The 13,016-nt window shown below is 42.2% G+C and overlaps 1 protein-coding gene across 1 annotated transcript in view; it reads left to right on the top strand.

Moving 5' to 3' along the window:
- POC1A (POC1 centriolar protein A) overlaps positions 1-11,071 on the top strand; it is a 1,972,436-nt gene extending 1,961,365 nt beyond the window's left edge. Inside the window, exon 12 of the mRNA XM_044078845.1 lies at positions 9,776-11,071. Coding sequence (XP_043934780.1) covers positions 9,776-9,880 — 105 coding nt within the window. The 3' untranslated portion in view covers positions 9,881-11,071. The remainder of the gene's footprint in view (positions 1-9,775) is intronic.
- The last annotated feature ends 1,945 nt before the right edge of the window (positions 11,072-13,016 follow it).

Here is a 13,016-nt window from a genome sequence, read left to right as displayed (position 1 = left end):
CTGTCCTACACAGACCAAATTGTGGGTCTCTCCAACCTTCTAATTCCATCATATACCACACATTAACCTAGTCAATGACCCCTTCCTAGAGATTTTATCTGTGACCTCCTCATTAACTAAACACACTAGAGGTTCATATGAGTGAAACCATTTCCATTACTTCTCTATTACCAAATGATGCATCTTAAAATAATAGAAGCCTTTTTGTGGGATATGGAATTTATTAACTCTTGAAAGGGCTGTAGACTTTATGGGCTAGAGAGCTGGAATGTGCTCCATAAACCTATTTGATGCAGAGTCCAGCATATCCCCTTATGGTCAAGATTTTCATGTTCTACAAGCTCTTCTGACAATGTGAGGGTAGTGAACAACTCCACCTTACCAGTATGATCCCTTTTTTCAGTATAATCTCGTGAACTTCATGTATGTAAGCATATCTTCTGCCTCTCTGCATTAATGTATCTGGCAATAACTAGCACCCATGAATCAGGCACAACTCCTGTTTCTCATCTCACATGGCATAATTTGTGCCTCATCTTGCCAGCCCAGCTATACTCTTAAATGAACTACTTTCACATATTTGTTCCAGTCTAGCAAACCTAACCTGTGTCTGTGTAGTGAGCAGTAATGGTTATCTGCTCTGAAAGGAAGTTTTATTGGCCACCATATGATCTTTAAAATTTGAGACTCCCACCGAGACAGAATCTGCTTAGGTGGAGATAAGACTAACACACTACAGATATACAACCATTTCTGAAATAGCATCATCTTAACATCTGAGGTCCATTGTTTTGAGGGCAGAGCTAGTTGTTTCTACCTTTCCATGTAAATTTTGACCTCATCTAAAGGGGTACAACAGCTGTCCGTTATGCATAGAATTAACCAAAATGTCTGACAGAGTCTGTCAGAATGTTACAGTGACAATGAAGGTTTAACTATGCTACCACCCAACATTCTGAGAGCCACACACTCACACTGGGAAGATCCACCCACAGGGCTTGTGCTATGGAAGGGTACAACCAGTGTGCTTTTATTCTTTAAATGCAGTGTCTGTGGTCACAGTTTTTTCATTTGCTCTGACTATTTAAGTAATGGTTGAAGAATATATTAGACCCCTTATAACAAGGTGCAGTGATAACTCAGGCAGCTCTGTGGACTGCTGCTTTCTGCCTATATGACAGAAACTTTGTAATCATCCCACTTAGGTAACTTTGGACTCCATGAACAGTGATCCTGTTTGATTTGCAGCTGCCTAACATCTCTCTCAAGTAGCACTGGTAACCTGCTTTGTAAGACTGAAATTGTATTCTTACCTCCTAAATTGTCAGGGATGCCAGTGTTCTTACATTGGATCAAATCCCCTGTTTCAAGGCTCTTTCGCCTTCCCCCATACTGATTGAACTAAGCAAGTAGGCACTTTACATTTCTAGTTCTTGTAGCCCAAGTGCCTGACATGCCAAGAAGAATTCCACCTGGCCAATCCTTTATTCATGCAGAAAAAAAACTGCCTAACAGCTCTGGAAGCTGTGTTGGCATGGATGGATGAAGGCTTGACTACAAGCCAGGAGTTCAGTTAGCAGCATGGACACCTGTAGCTGATGTGAAGGTGGAGAGGAGTGACACAGCTCAGCATTGACACCTGGAGCTGACGTGAAGGTGGAGAGGAGTGACACATCTCAGCATGGACACCTGGAGCTGACGTGAAGGCGGAGAGGAGTGACACAGCTCAGCATGGACACCTGGAGCTGACGTGAAGGTGGCGAGGAGTGACACAGCTCAGTGTGGTCACCTGGAGCTGATGTGAAGGTGGAGAGGAGTGACACAGCTCAGCATGGACACCTGGAGCTGACGTGAAGGTGGAGAAGAGCGACACAGCTCAGCATGGATACCTGGAGCTGACGTTAAGTTTGGGAGGAGTGACACAGCTCAGCATGGATACCTGAAGCTGACGTGAAAGTGAAGAGGAGTGACACAGCTCAGCATGGACACCTGGAGCTGACGTGAAGGTGGAGAGCAGTGACACAGCTCAGCATGGACACCTGGAGCTGACGTGAAGGTGGAGAGCAGTGACACAGCTCAGCATGGACACCTGGAGCTGACATGAAGGTGGAGAGGAGTGACACAGCTCAGCATGGACACCTGGAGCTGACGTGAAGGTGGAGAGGAGTGACACAGCTCAGCATGGATACCTGGAGCTGACGTGAAGGTGGAGAGGAGTGACACAGCTCAGCATGGACACCTGGAGCTGACGTGAAGGTGGAGAGCAGTGACACAGCTCAGCATGGACACCTGGAGCTGACGTGAAGGTGGAAGGAGTGACACCGCTCAGCATGGACATCTGGAGCCGATGTGAAGGTGGAGAGGAGTGACACAGCTCAGCATGGACACCTGGAACTGACATGAAGGTGGAGAGGAGTGACACAGCTCAGCTTGGATACCTGGAGCTGACGTGAAGGTGCAGAGGAGTGACACAGCTCAGCATGGATACCTGGAGCTGACGTGAAGGTGGAGAGGAGTGACACAGCTCAGCATGGACACCTGGAGCTGACGTGAAGGTGGAGAGCAGTGACACAGCTCAGCATGGACACCTGGAGCTGAAGTGAAGGTGGAGAGGAGTGACACAGCTCAGCATGGACACCTGGAGCTGACGTGAAGGTGGAGAAGAGTGACACAGCTCAGCATGGACACCTGGAGCTGACGTGAAGGTGGAGAGGAGTGACACAGCTCAGCATGGACACCTGGAGCTGACGTGAAGGTGGAGAGGAGTGACACAGCTCAGCATGGACACCTGGAGCTGAAGTGAAGGTGGAGAGGAGTGACACAGCTCAGCATGGACACCTGGAGCTGACGTGAAGGTGGAGAAGAGTGACACAGCTCAGCATGGACACCTGGAGCTGACGTGAAGGTGGAGAGGAGTGACACAGCTCAGCATGGACACCTGGAGCTGACGTGAAGGTGGAGAGGAGTGACACAGCTCAGCATGGACACCTGGAGCTGACGTGAAGGTGGAGAGGAGTGACACAGCTCAGCATGGACACCTGGAGCTGCTGTCCCATGCATGCCCAGGGTGCACATTCCTATGGCTGTATCGTGAGTGGACAATGGAGACACTGTTGGAGCACTAGGTAAAGGATGGACAAGATTGTCTTGAATTATTTCACTAGTAGAAGTGATACACCCTGAGTGACACATTACATTGAAATCTAAGTATTATTGGCATATGCAATGTGGTTAGGGCTGTAAAAAAATAAATAAAAATAAAAGTAACAACCCCTAATGGCTTTCTAAATGACAGCCCATTCTTGTCAGCTGTGGCCCTGGTGAGTGGAAAATAATGATATAGTTGAGATGGTCCATAGGTGTTTACTAGGCCAACGACCACAAGGGCCTTTTTAAGCCTAGCCATGCATCCCAAATCTCTGACAAGTTCTGATACCCTTGATAAGCATAAGCAGGGGCCTGGGAGATGAACCATTTACAGGTTACCTGTATCCTTTAGAGACATAGGTGCCAAACCAGGAATGAATTTCCAGTTTCCATCCAATTGTCCAAGTTGCATTTGAATTGGGTTAGGGAGGAACTCTGCTTCACATGGATGGGGGACCCTGTTCCATAGACGTGGTAGTCTCGGGTTTGATGATTTTCAGGCAGCGGGGTAAAAACTTAAATCTTACCAAATGACTTTCTTCTGTTGCCTACATGACAGCTCTTTGAAGTCCAGCAGCGCACTTCCTCTTTCTGTAGTAGATGGGTCCCCTCTTCGGAATCGACTTGGTTCAGTTATACATGTCAGTTCAGCTATGTCATACACTAAGTTCTCGGTGGTGATGGTCTATAATGCTGGTTGCAAGAAAGCTTTAATAACTGTATTAACCAGCCACAGAACTGTTATTCCTTGCCATCAAAAACAGCACTTAGTTCTGATGAACTGCGAAATTTGGATGGTAATTATGCTAAATATGAAATTTAAATTTGAAGATGGTTGGGAGACATGAAAGATGCTGTTCATCCATTAGATGTTGTACCAGAAGTCTCACCGACAAACTCCTGTAATGCGTTCTTGGGGATCCATATGGTTTCAAGCTTTCAATCATTTGCTTGGTAGACAATAGCTTTCAGAATCTGCACGCTTTTCATAAAACTTATCTACATTACCCAGAATTTTTGTAACAGTCCTATATTTTTAAGACACACAATCAAAGGTCACCCACATGTGGGGATACCAGTAATTCCAATCCAACCTGGCCATATACAGGGAGTTTGCTTCAGAACAAACCGAAATTCCATTACAGGATTTTCGAGAATCCAGGTATGTAAATATATCCCTCCATCGAAATAATTTTATTTTTAAAAACAAAATAGAGTTCTAAATCCTCCAATGTAAAAAAAAAAAAGTGACTGACCCCAGATCTTTCCTTTTATAGGTTTTAATGGGAGAGAGATAATCATCCCAGTACCGTGTAGCTACCCCCCATAAATAATGGCGTGAGGAAAAGCAAAGATATGGAAAACACAGCATTGGACCGCCAAACCTGACCTGCTGTGTGCTAGACATGGGGACCCATTTGGCTTCTTCGCAGGCATCAGGCAGTTTGTAATTGATCTGATTTCCTCAAAGGCAGTCCATACCATGTGGCTTGGAAAAGGTAAAAGCAGCCTACCTTGACCTTGCAATTTCACGTCAGAAAACAATACCGCCCATGTTTAACAAGCCTGGTCACTTAAAGATATAACATATGTCACATAAAGGACAGCAAACAAAGATAGGGTTGGGACATTGGACTCAGCTGTTGTTATTTACTGAAGAGTCCCACAGGGAAGTCATTCGGGCCCCCTGTCAGTTGTCTCCCCTTCCCCCCTGTCAAGGCAAAACCCTCAGACGCATCTGAATGATAGGACAGGGGAAGTGAGGGTGGCATATTGACAAAGCCTGCAGAACTACAGAAATCCCATAGTGGAATCCACACAAACTGATAATATCCTTCAGAGGGTCTTCACGTTACTGAACTGGCGCCAGAGCCATGGCCTGAAGTTAAGCCAAAATGTATGTCTAGTCATAATAGAAAAACAACAAGGTAAACCCACTAAGACCATAAATCCTGTTAGGCATTAAGAAGAGGTCCCAGGGGCTGGGACATTAGTTGACAGTTTGACTTTGACACCACATTGCTAAAGTGGTGTTGCTAACCTCTTCTATTGATTCACTGACATGGTGGAGGAGGATCGCAGATCCCTGGAGGTCATTGTTCCCTGTACTTATCTTATCAGACCTCACCATTCAGGAAATGCCCATTCAATGCCCATTCACCCCCATCCTGCAGCAAGACCCTCACCAAAAGGAGTTCAAATCAAAAAATCTCAAAGGACTTCAAAAACATATCAACTGCCACTGAAGACCCTCCTGAGCTCTACTCAGCTCATACCGTCGCCTGAGAGGTGAGGTGACCCGATATGACAGGCCCATGCCCATGCCAAATTACGGACAATGCTCCACCTCCAAAAAAAAAATCCCAGATCCACCAGAGCAAAGCGACACTAAACTTTAGCACGGATAATATAGGACATGCTGGGGATAGATTTGTCACACCAAGAGACTCCCCATGTTGTAAAACAAAATCCCAGTCCATGTGAGGCAGAGCACCTCGATGGCTCTGTTCAGAAGTCTTGACCAGTGGATGGGAGATCGAGGTTTTACCCGGGAATCATCTCTGTGTCATGCTGGGACAGGCAAACAACAAACCAATGGGCACAGTATTTTTAATATAAGGGTGTAAGCCACAACAAAAACTTGGCTAGGGCTTTATAATGCCTTAGGGCAGATAGCCTAGTATAAACCTATGAACCTAAGTACTTTCATCTGTGTAGACTTCTTCAGATCCAGTTTTTACTGCCATGCAGTACAGAAAGAGGGCAGGTGTACTGAGACATTATTTGCTAGGGAAAAAAATGTTTTGAGTGGACATCGACAGTTTACATGTGGATGAAAGTTTTTTTTTTTTTTCTGAGCTTGACAGTTTTCTTTAAAAATAAACCCATTTTAGATGCACATAAGATGCACATTTACCATTATTGCCTTTTGTAGACCCCATGTTATGTTGGTAAAGTTTCTGTTAGGATCAGTTGTAGGAACCATTAAGATGGGACTACACACAGCTAAGGACTAGGGCACATAATATTTTCACTGTTTATTAGTGAGCTAGCCCTGACCTTACTGGAACTAATGATTATTACGAATGCAAGTCATCCCTCCGCACAAAGGTAGGCCATCTACAGACCCTGGAAACTACAGACCCATAAGTCTCAAGTCTTATATGTAAAGCCATGGAAAGAATTATCATGGAAATGATCAGTAGAGATACAGTAAACCTCCAGACACTGGACCCAACCCAGTTTGGTTTAGTCAAGGGCAGATTATGCCTACTCAACCTGGTGGACTGCTTTGAGAAGGTAACTAAAGCAATGGATCAGGGAAAAATGGTTCACACTGCCTACCTTGACCTGGCCAAGGCATTTGACACAATACCCAACTAGGGCATTTATGACAGACTGAAAATGTTAGGTACAGACTCGTATGTCACCCAGTGGATAGCCAACTGGCTCATAGACAGGACCCAGGACGTTAGAATTGGAGAGTCCACCTCTACAAAGAGGTCAGTCACAAGTGGAGTCCCTCAGGGATCAGTCCTGGGATCACTCCTTTTTAGCATTTACTTCAGTGAAGTCAGTACCAATGTCATTGGTCTCTGGCTGACTAAATTTGCAGATGATTGCAAATCAGGAGCTGTCATTGAATCCCACATTGACACAGATGTTCTCCAAGAGGGGCAGACACAGACAAACACCTGGTGTCAGAGCCATGGACTAAAATTAAATGCCAAGCAATGCATAATAGTATCCTCTGGGAAGTCATCCACCCATGGTCACTATCATATTGATAACACAACCCTTAGAGTTGACCCAGTAGTCAGGGACTTAGGGACACACAGATTGTAATCTAGCCTTTGACCATCACGTGTCTGTAGTAGTGAGGAAATCATTCTATGTTGCACATCTTATAAACATAGTTATGGCATCTAAGTCCAAGGAAGTCATTGTACCACTGTATTTGGCATTTATCAGACCTATCATTGATTACAGTGCCCCCTTTGGTATGTGCCTAACCAGGCATATCCAACAATTGGAATCTCCACAGAGGTTCCTCACTAAAAGAATACAGAGTGTAAGTAAAATATCCTATGCAGATTGCCTCAAGGTCCTGTCCCTATCTCCTACAGGCTTTTGAGGGGAGAGCTATGCCTGGCATACGGGGCATTGTCAGACCCCACTCTGATGGACTTCCTGCATATCCACAAAACAAGCAGCATCAGAATTACCCCATTCTAAAGACTTCAGCATTGCCTATGATATAAATAGGTCATGCTGGAGAGACAGGTATGTATCCCAGAGACTATCTATGGAACAGGCTCCACATACATGTGAAGCAGAGTTCCTCCCTAACCCAAATCAAGAGCAGCTTGGACAATTGAATGGGGAAGAGGAAATTTATCCCTGGTTTGGCACCTCTGTCTCTAATGGACACAGGCAGCCTGTAAACGGTTCATCTCCAAGGCCCCTGGTTGTAAATGTATCATTCATCTCCCTACCCTCTGCTTACACTTATCAAGGGTATCAGAACTTGTTAGAGATTTGGGATGCATGGCTGCACTTAAAAATGCCTTTGTGGTGATTAGACTAGTAAACACCTATGAATCCATGAAGCAGCTACGTGATATGATTATACTCAAGGGAAATAGAAGCTCAGAAATTGCAGAAGGTAATGTGTGTGGGTCGGGACTGACCAGTAATGATCTTACTACTAAACTCTAAGCAAGACGGTCGGGTCACACACGGACTCACTGTGGCAGCTGATTCATATGGTTAATAAGTCTAAATGGGGGGGGGGGGTGTTCGCTCAATCCCACACCCATTTTTTAGACTGTATATAAGGATGACTTTTGATAAAGTTTTAAAGCAGCTTAAAGTGCATAATAGACTAACATAACATATTCCTCACGGAGTCTGGAAGAGCTAGGTAACTGAACTTGGTAGCACCCAAATCAGATTACACAGTGCTGATAGCTGCCTTAAACTCTGTGAATAAACCCTCCAAACTACCCGCAGTAAGGTTCACAGACTCAAAATCTTAAATCAGCAGTATTACTTACCAGTAGCATGCAAATTAGGTATCCTGGCTCAACACTGAATGGAATGGCTTGATAGACTAGATCGGGAGTGAATGATATGCTTTGCAGACTTGCAAAGCATTTATTTTCATGTTATATTTGTCAGTGTTACAAAGAAAATGGTAACAGAGTACACATTAAATATGTACCGTTATTTAATGTTGTAAACACAGAGTACACGTTAAATATGTACTGTTATTTAATGTTGTAAACACAGAGTACACGTTAAATATGTACTGTTATTTAATCTTGTAAACACAGAGTACATGTTAAATATGTACTGTTATTTAATGTTGTAAACACAGGGTACACGTTAAATATGTACTGTTATTTAATGTTGTAAACACAGAGTATACATTAAATATGTACTGTTTAATGTTGTAAACACAGAGTACACGTTAAATATGTACCGTTATTTAATGTTGTAAACACAGAGTACACGTTAAATATGTACTGTTATTTAATGTTGTAAACGTATTATAGCCCTTTATCTGTTTATAGGGATAGTCTCCTTCTACTGTACATTTGCAAACTCTGGTTTATATATAAATTGTGTGGAGATGTTATGTATACTTTCTTGTTTGTACCAAAAACTACTTAATCTATGATGATGATGTTGTGTGCATGACATACCTCTCAGCATTTGATGGAGCATTCCAGTTTTAGTTCACACTTTTGCCAACAGTACAGTGCAGCTAGAAAAATGGACCAATAGCAAAGGCAGTTGTGCTCTTGCTCTGTTTTTTCTAGTTGTGCTGTGCTGTTTGATCTGGTCAGTGGACCGATAGCACAGTAGAAGTAGAAAAATGATGAATTGGTTCATAGGTTCATACTAGGCTATCTGCCCTGGGACATTTATAAGCCTAGCCCGATTGTATTTGGCTTACGCCACCCCTTGATTTGAGTATACTGTGCCCTTTTTAAAGCTTAGTTTACAGTGCCTCTGTCTAATAGTGACACGGAAGTAATCCCCGGGACAAACCTACGATCCTCCATCCACTCATATAGGTTCATAGTTGACTAGAGAGTTCTGATATTGGTTGGTATTGATAGCTGCAATGTGCTGTTGGTTCATTTAACACACACTAGTTAGAAACCCTATAATGGCAGCAATGTAAGTAGTTTGTAAGTCGTACAACAATACCAGCATGAAGAACTTAAACAAAGCTTCTATAATGAGTTCAGTGTGTTAAAATTAGAAGATTTGCTCCTCAACTTGATATTGCATAGGGCACTCCTCTTTTTGCCATCTGCTATGCTTTTGTTGGCTTTATTCTGTGATATTCTATGTGGAGTGATTACAACACTGTATTCAAAGTTCTTATGACAGTATTTATAATTTCAGTGTGCCATGTGGTCTGAGCATGTTGGAAAAGGACCAGCCTACCTTTCCATTTAACAAACAGTTGAACAAATGAAGTTGTAAACTCAGAAGTGTGATTTAATGGCACATGCAGAAGTAGGATGCAAACGTGCAGGGTGTAAATTAGTTACTGCAAATGATTTTAATGGTTTGTTTAATTGACCTGTAATATTTTTATATCATTTTGCAGACCGTGGCCATTCTTGAGCATCGATTGTCTTTGACGGAAGACAAACTGAGGGATTGCCTGGATAACCAGCAGAAGATTACACTTCTTGTGAGCTCACGTGACTGATGAAACTTTATTGCAAGAGAGACACCAGAGGGGCTGTTTGTTGGTGCTATGAACGTCTGTCACTGTACTATATGCTTCAACATTACTCCTGCTGTTAAGTCTCAGAAGATTCAGAAACACCTCTTTGATATTGTTTCTCTTGTTAAATAGGTTGCACATCAAAAAATGAAGATGCAAAGGAGGAAAAAAAGGGTTTTGTACACCTCAGGGTTTTCTAGATAAGCATACTTTTGGTTTCTATCAACAGCACCTTTTAAATATTAAGAACATTCCACTATGAAAATCTTCAAGTTTTCTGGACCACCTGTGTGTGCATGTGCGCTACCTCAGAGAGTCCCCCCCCAGCATGGAGTTTCTGTATCATCTAACCATCCACTGCATAATATAAGTCCTGAAAGATTGTCAGCATCTGAAATAATCTCAGCTCTCTGCATAGGAGACTGGTAGAACTGGATGTCACCTGTGCAGCCATGTGGGAGTTTTGTGCCGTCTTTCACAAAGCACGTTAGGAGCTGTAGTCTCCTATAGATAATGTCTGTATCTGCTTCTTATGGCTGTTCAGTGATCTGCTCACTTTAGATAAAAATATCAAATAGCTTTTACTGTGTTGTAATCAGGGTCATGTGATCCGTACTTCCCCAGTGGTGGCAAATATGCCTTATTTTTTCAGTTATAATTTACTTACAGATTCGTATTGTTTGTATAGTTGACATTTCAAGTAATAAGCTAACCTAAGTCCTAAAACCATACTCCTTGCACAGTCGGTGTGTATGAATTGAAAACTAAAATAAAAATCCCATAAAAGGAAACACAAGCAGAATGCACTTGAGCGCTTTTGCCTAACAGATGAAAATGCAAAGTCTTTCTTAATTGTGGTTCCTTTTGCTGTGTAGCTACCCTACCAATTAACACAGCATACTTCTCAACAAATGTTGCTGCAGAACAAAGAGAGATTTTAAATTTATTTGTAGAATTTGTTACCATTCTGTATTTTAACTCAAATGCTGTTCATACTTTTGCTAGCTTCAAGGTTTCTAAAGCAAAATTGGTATAGTAATTTGTGAAATGTTGCACAAATTTTTAATAGAGTATAATCCACCCTGGTGTGGAGCATAGGCTTCAGACAGCGTTAATACTGGTCCAGTGTTTCATTAGAAAAGGGCTAAAATAAAAAGTTAGATTTTACCTGTACAGATTCAGTCTTTCATTAAGAAAGAACCAAACAACATATTCGATTTTTACCAGCTGTTAATTCTTAAAAAAATTGAAACACTTGATTTCCATTGTCTTAACTCTTCCACATCTGGGTTCAAACTTTTGTCTGTAGCACTGAGAGAAGCTGCGTACTTGGTGGTATTAATGTTTTTGTTATGAGGAAAATGTTATTGCAGCTATATAAAGCCCTGTTTTTGTTCTGGCCCATACTTTCTTATGAGGTAATCTTTTTTTTATTTTAAATGAGTAGGTTTTGATCTAGTCCTTGCAGTGTATATTATCATAGATACATAGCCCATTTTATTCTTGCTTTTATCATCTGCATTTACTTATTAGGAGTCCTTGCAAATTGCAATGTTTCTGACAGATGTATGTGAGGTAAAAGTGTTCTTGCAGTGGTTTTACTGGTGAGGCTGTGAGTATGGTAAGTTGGATAAGCTTGCATGGTGATAGAACACCTGATTGAATACATATTTTGCAGTGTATGTGGAGTGTACTTCCATTTATGTGGAAGTCTAATCCTACCACCATCTGGTTTCCATGAGTAATGCAAATGCGAATGGATCCCCTAGGTCCAGGAGCAGTGTAACTTGAAGGGCTACAGTGAGCACTTTTGGTAAATAGTTACAAAAAAGGCAATTTGTGTGCCACTAAAGCTGTTGACCTCTATGTTTTGCTGGAATGTCATTATTTCTTTGGATGGTACAATAGTTACTTTTAGTTTCTTAAGCTTGTCTGAAAATATCAATATTCTACTATATCCAGCCTTCAAGTGACATTTTTCAGTTATGTCTGTGGATATCTCGTTTTCATGTTTAACAAAAAAGGAAGTACTGTAAACGCATATCGCGCAAGACATCTTCGGCAGTGTTTGAAAGGTGTAAGAACTTTGCTATTAACTAATAAATACTTGAAATGCGGTTGATGCTTCTTCATCAGCTGACCAGCATTACTACAGGCTTTTCTTCTGCTACATGAAGGTGAGCTGTACTGTTTCTATGGGGACCGTAAGTACAAACATGCAATTGATCACATAGTTGCCCTTCAGGTAGTATGTGGGAATACAAGCATATGTGAATGAATATGGGTAGGGGTGTATTTGTGTGTCTCTCAGTTTGAATATATCACAAACATCATGATCCATGCACTGAAGTCCACCCTAACAACATCAGAAGATGCCTGTAGTGTTGTCCACCCATCATGTCCAAACCGAACCCTTATTTCACCCTCCACTAGGGGTTCCTATCAGCAGACCGAAGATGCATGTTTTCACATGCGTCTTGGTCGAACTGACAAAACCGAAACTGCAAAATATCAGAGGCATGTAAGCGAATTCTTTCCCTGGGAAAGAATTTGCTTGGCCGCTTCGGTACCTTGCTGTTTTCGGCACTGTAGTGCGCTCTCGGAGTTGGTATATTTAAGTGGGGGGGGGGCACAGCCCCCCACTTAATCTCATGTTTTAATGTGCTGCTTTTTTTTTTTTTTTTTTTTTTCCCCTTCGAAAAAAATAGCTGTTCTGACAGTTCGGTTTTGTAAGCTTTCGCTTACATGGGGTCGATTAATCACCGTTCGCTTACCTAAGCGTTCGGTGATCTAATATAGATCCTCCAGTAGTATTTATTGGTTTGTACAGGTAAAAGCAGGATGTTAAGTTGTCAATCTCGCCTTCATTCTTGCTTGTCACTTTACTCAGCCTCGAGGCAGCCCCATATCCCATGATGCAAGGGTAAGTACCCAGATCTCGCTCGCCAGCTGATGCTGATGAGGTCCTACCAGCAGCTGGTAAGGTGATTTGCTACTTTTTTTTTTTTAGCCCTAAAAAAAAAACTTTATTAGTTGTTTTATTTTTTTTTTTTTTTATTTTCTGACAGAAAATCTCTTCTCTTCTCTTATTTTTAGTTTTTTTTTCACCCATCCCCCC

The sequence above is a fragment of the Protopterus annectens genome, chromosome 7.part1 (genome assembly GCF_019279795.1).
Source record: "Protopterus annectens isolate FY-2018-M chromosome 7.part1, PAN1.0, whole genome shotgun sequence".
NCBI classification, from domain to species: Eukaryota; Metazoa; Chordata; order Ceratodontiformes; family Protopteridae; genus Protopterus; species Protopterus annectens.
The sequence above is the reverse complement of the archived record's forward strand: the minus strand, read 5'-3'. Positions and strand labels throughout refer to the sequence as shown.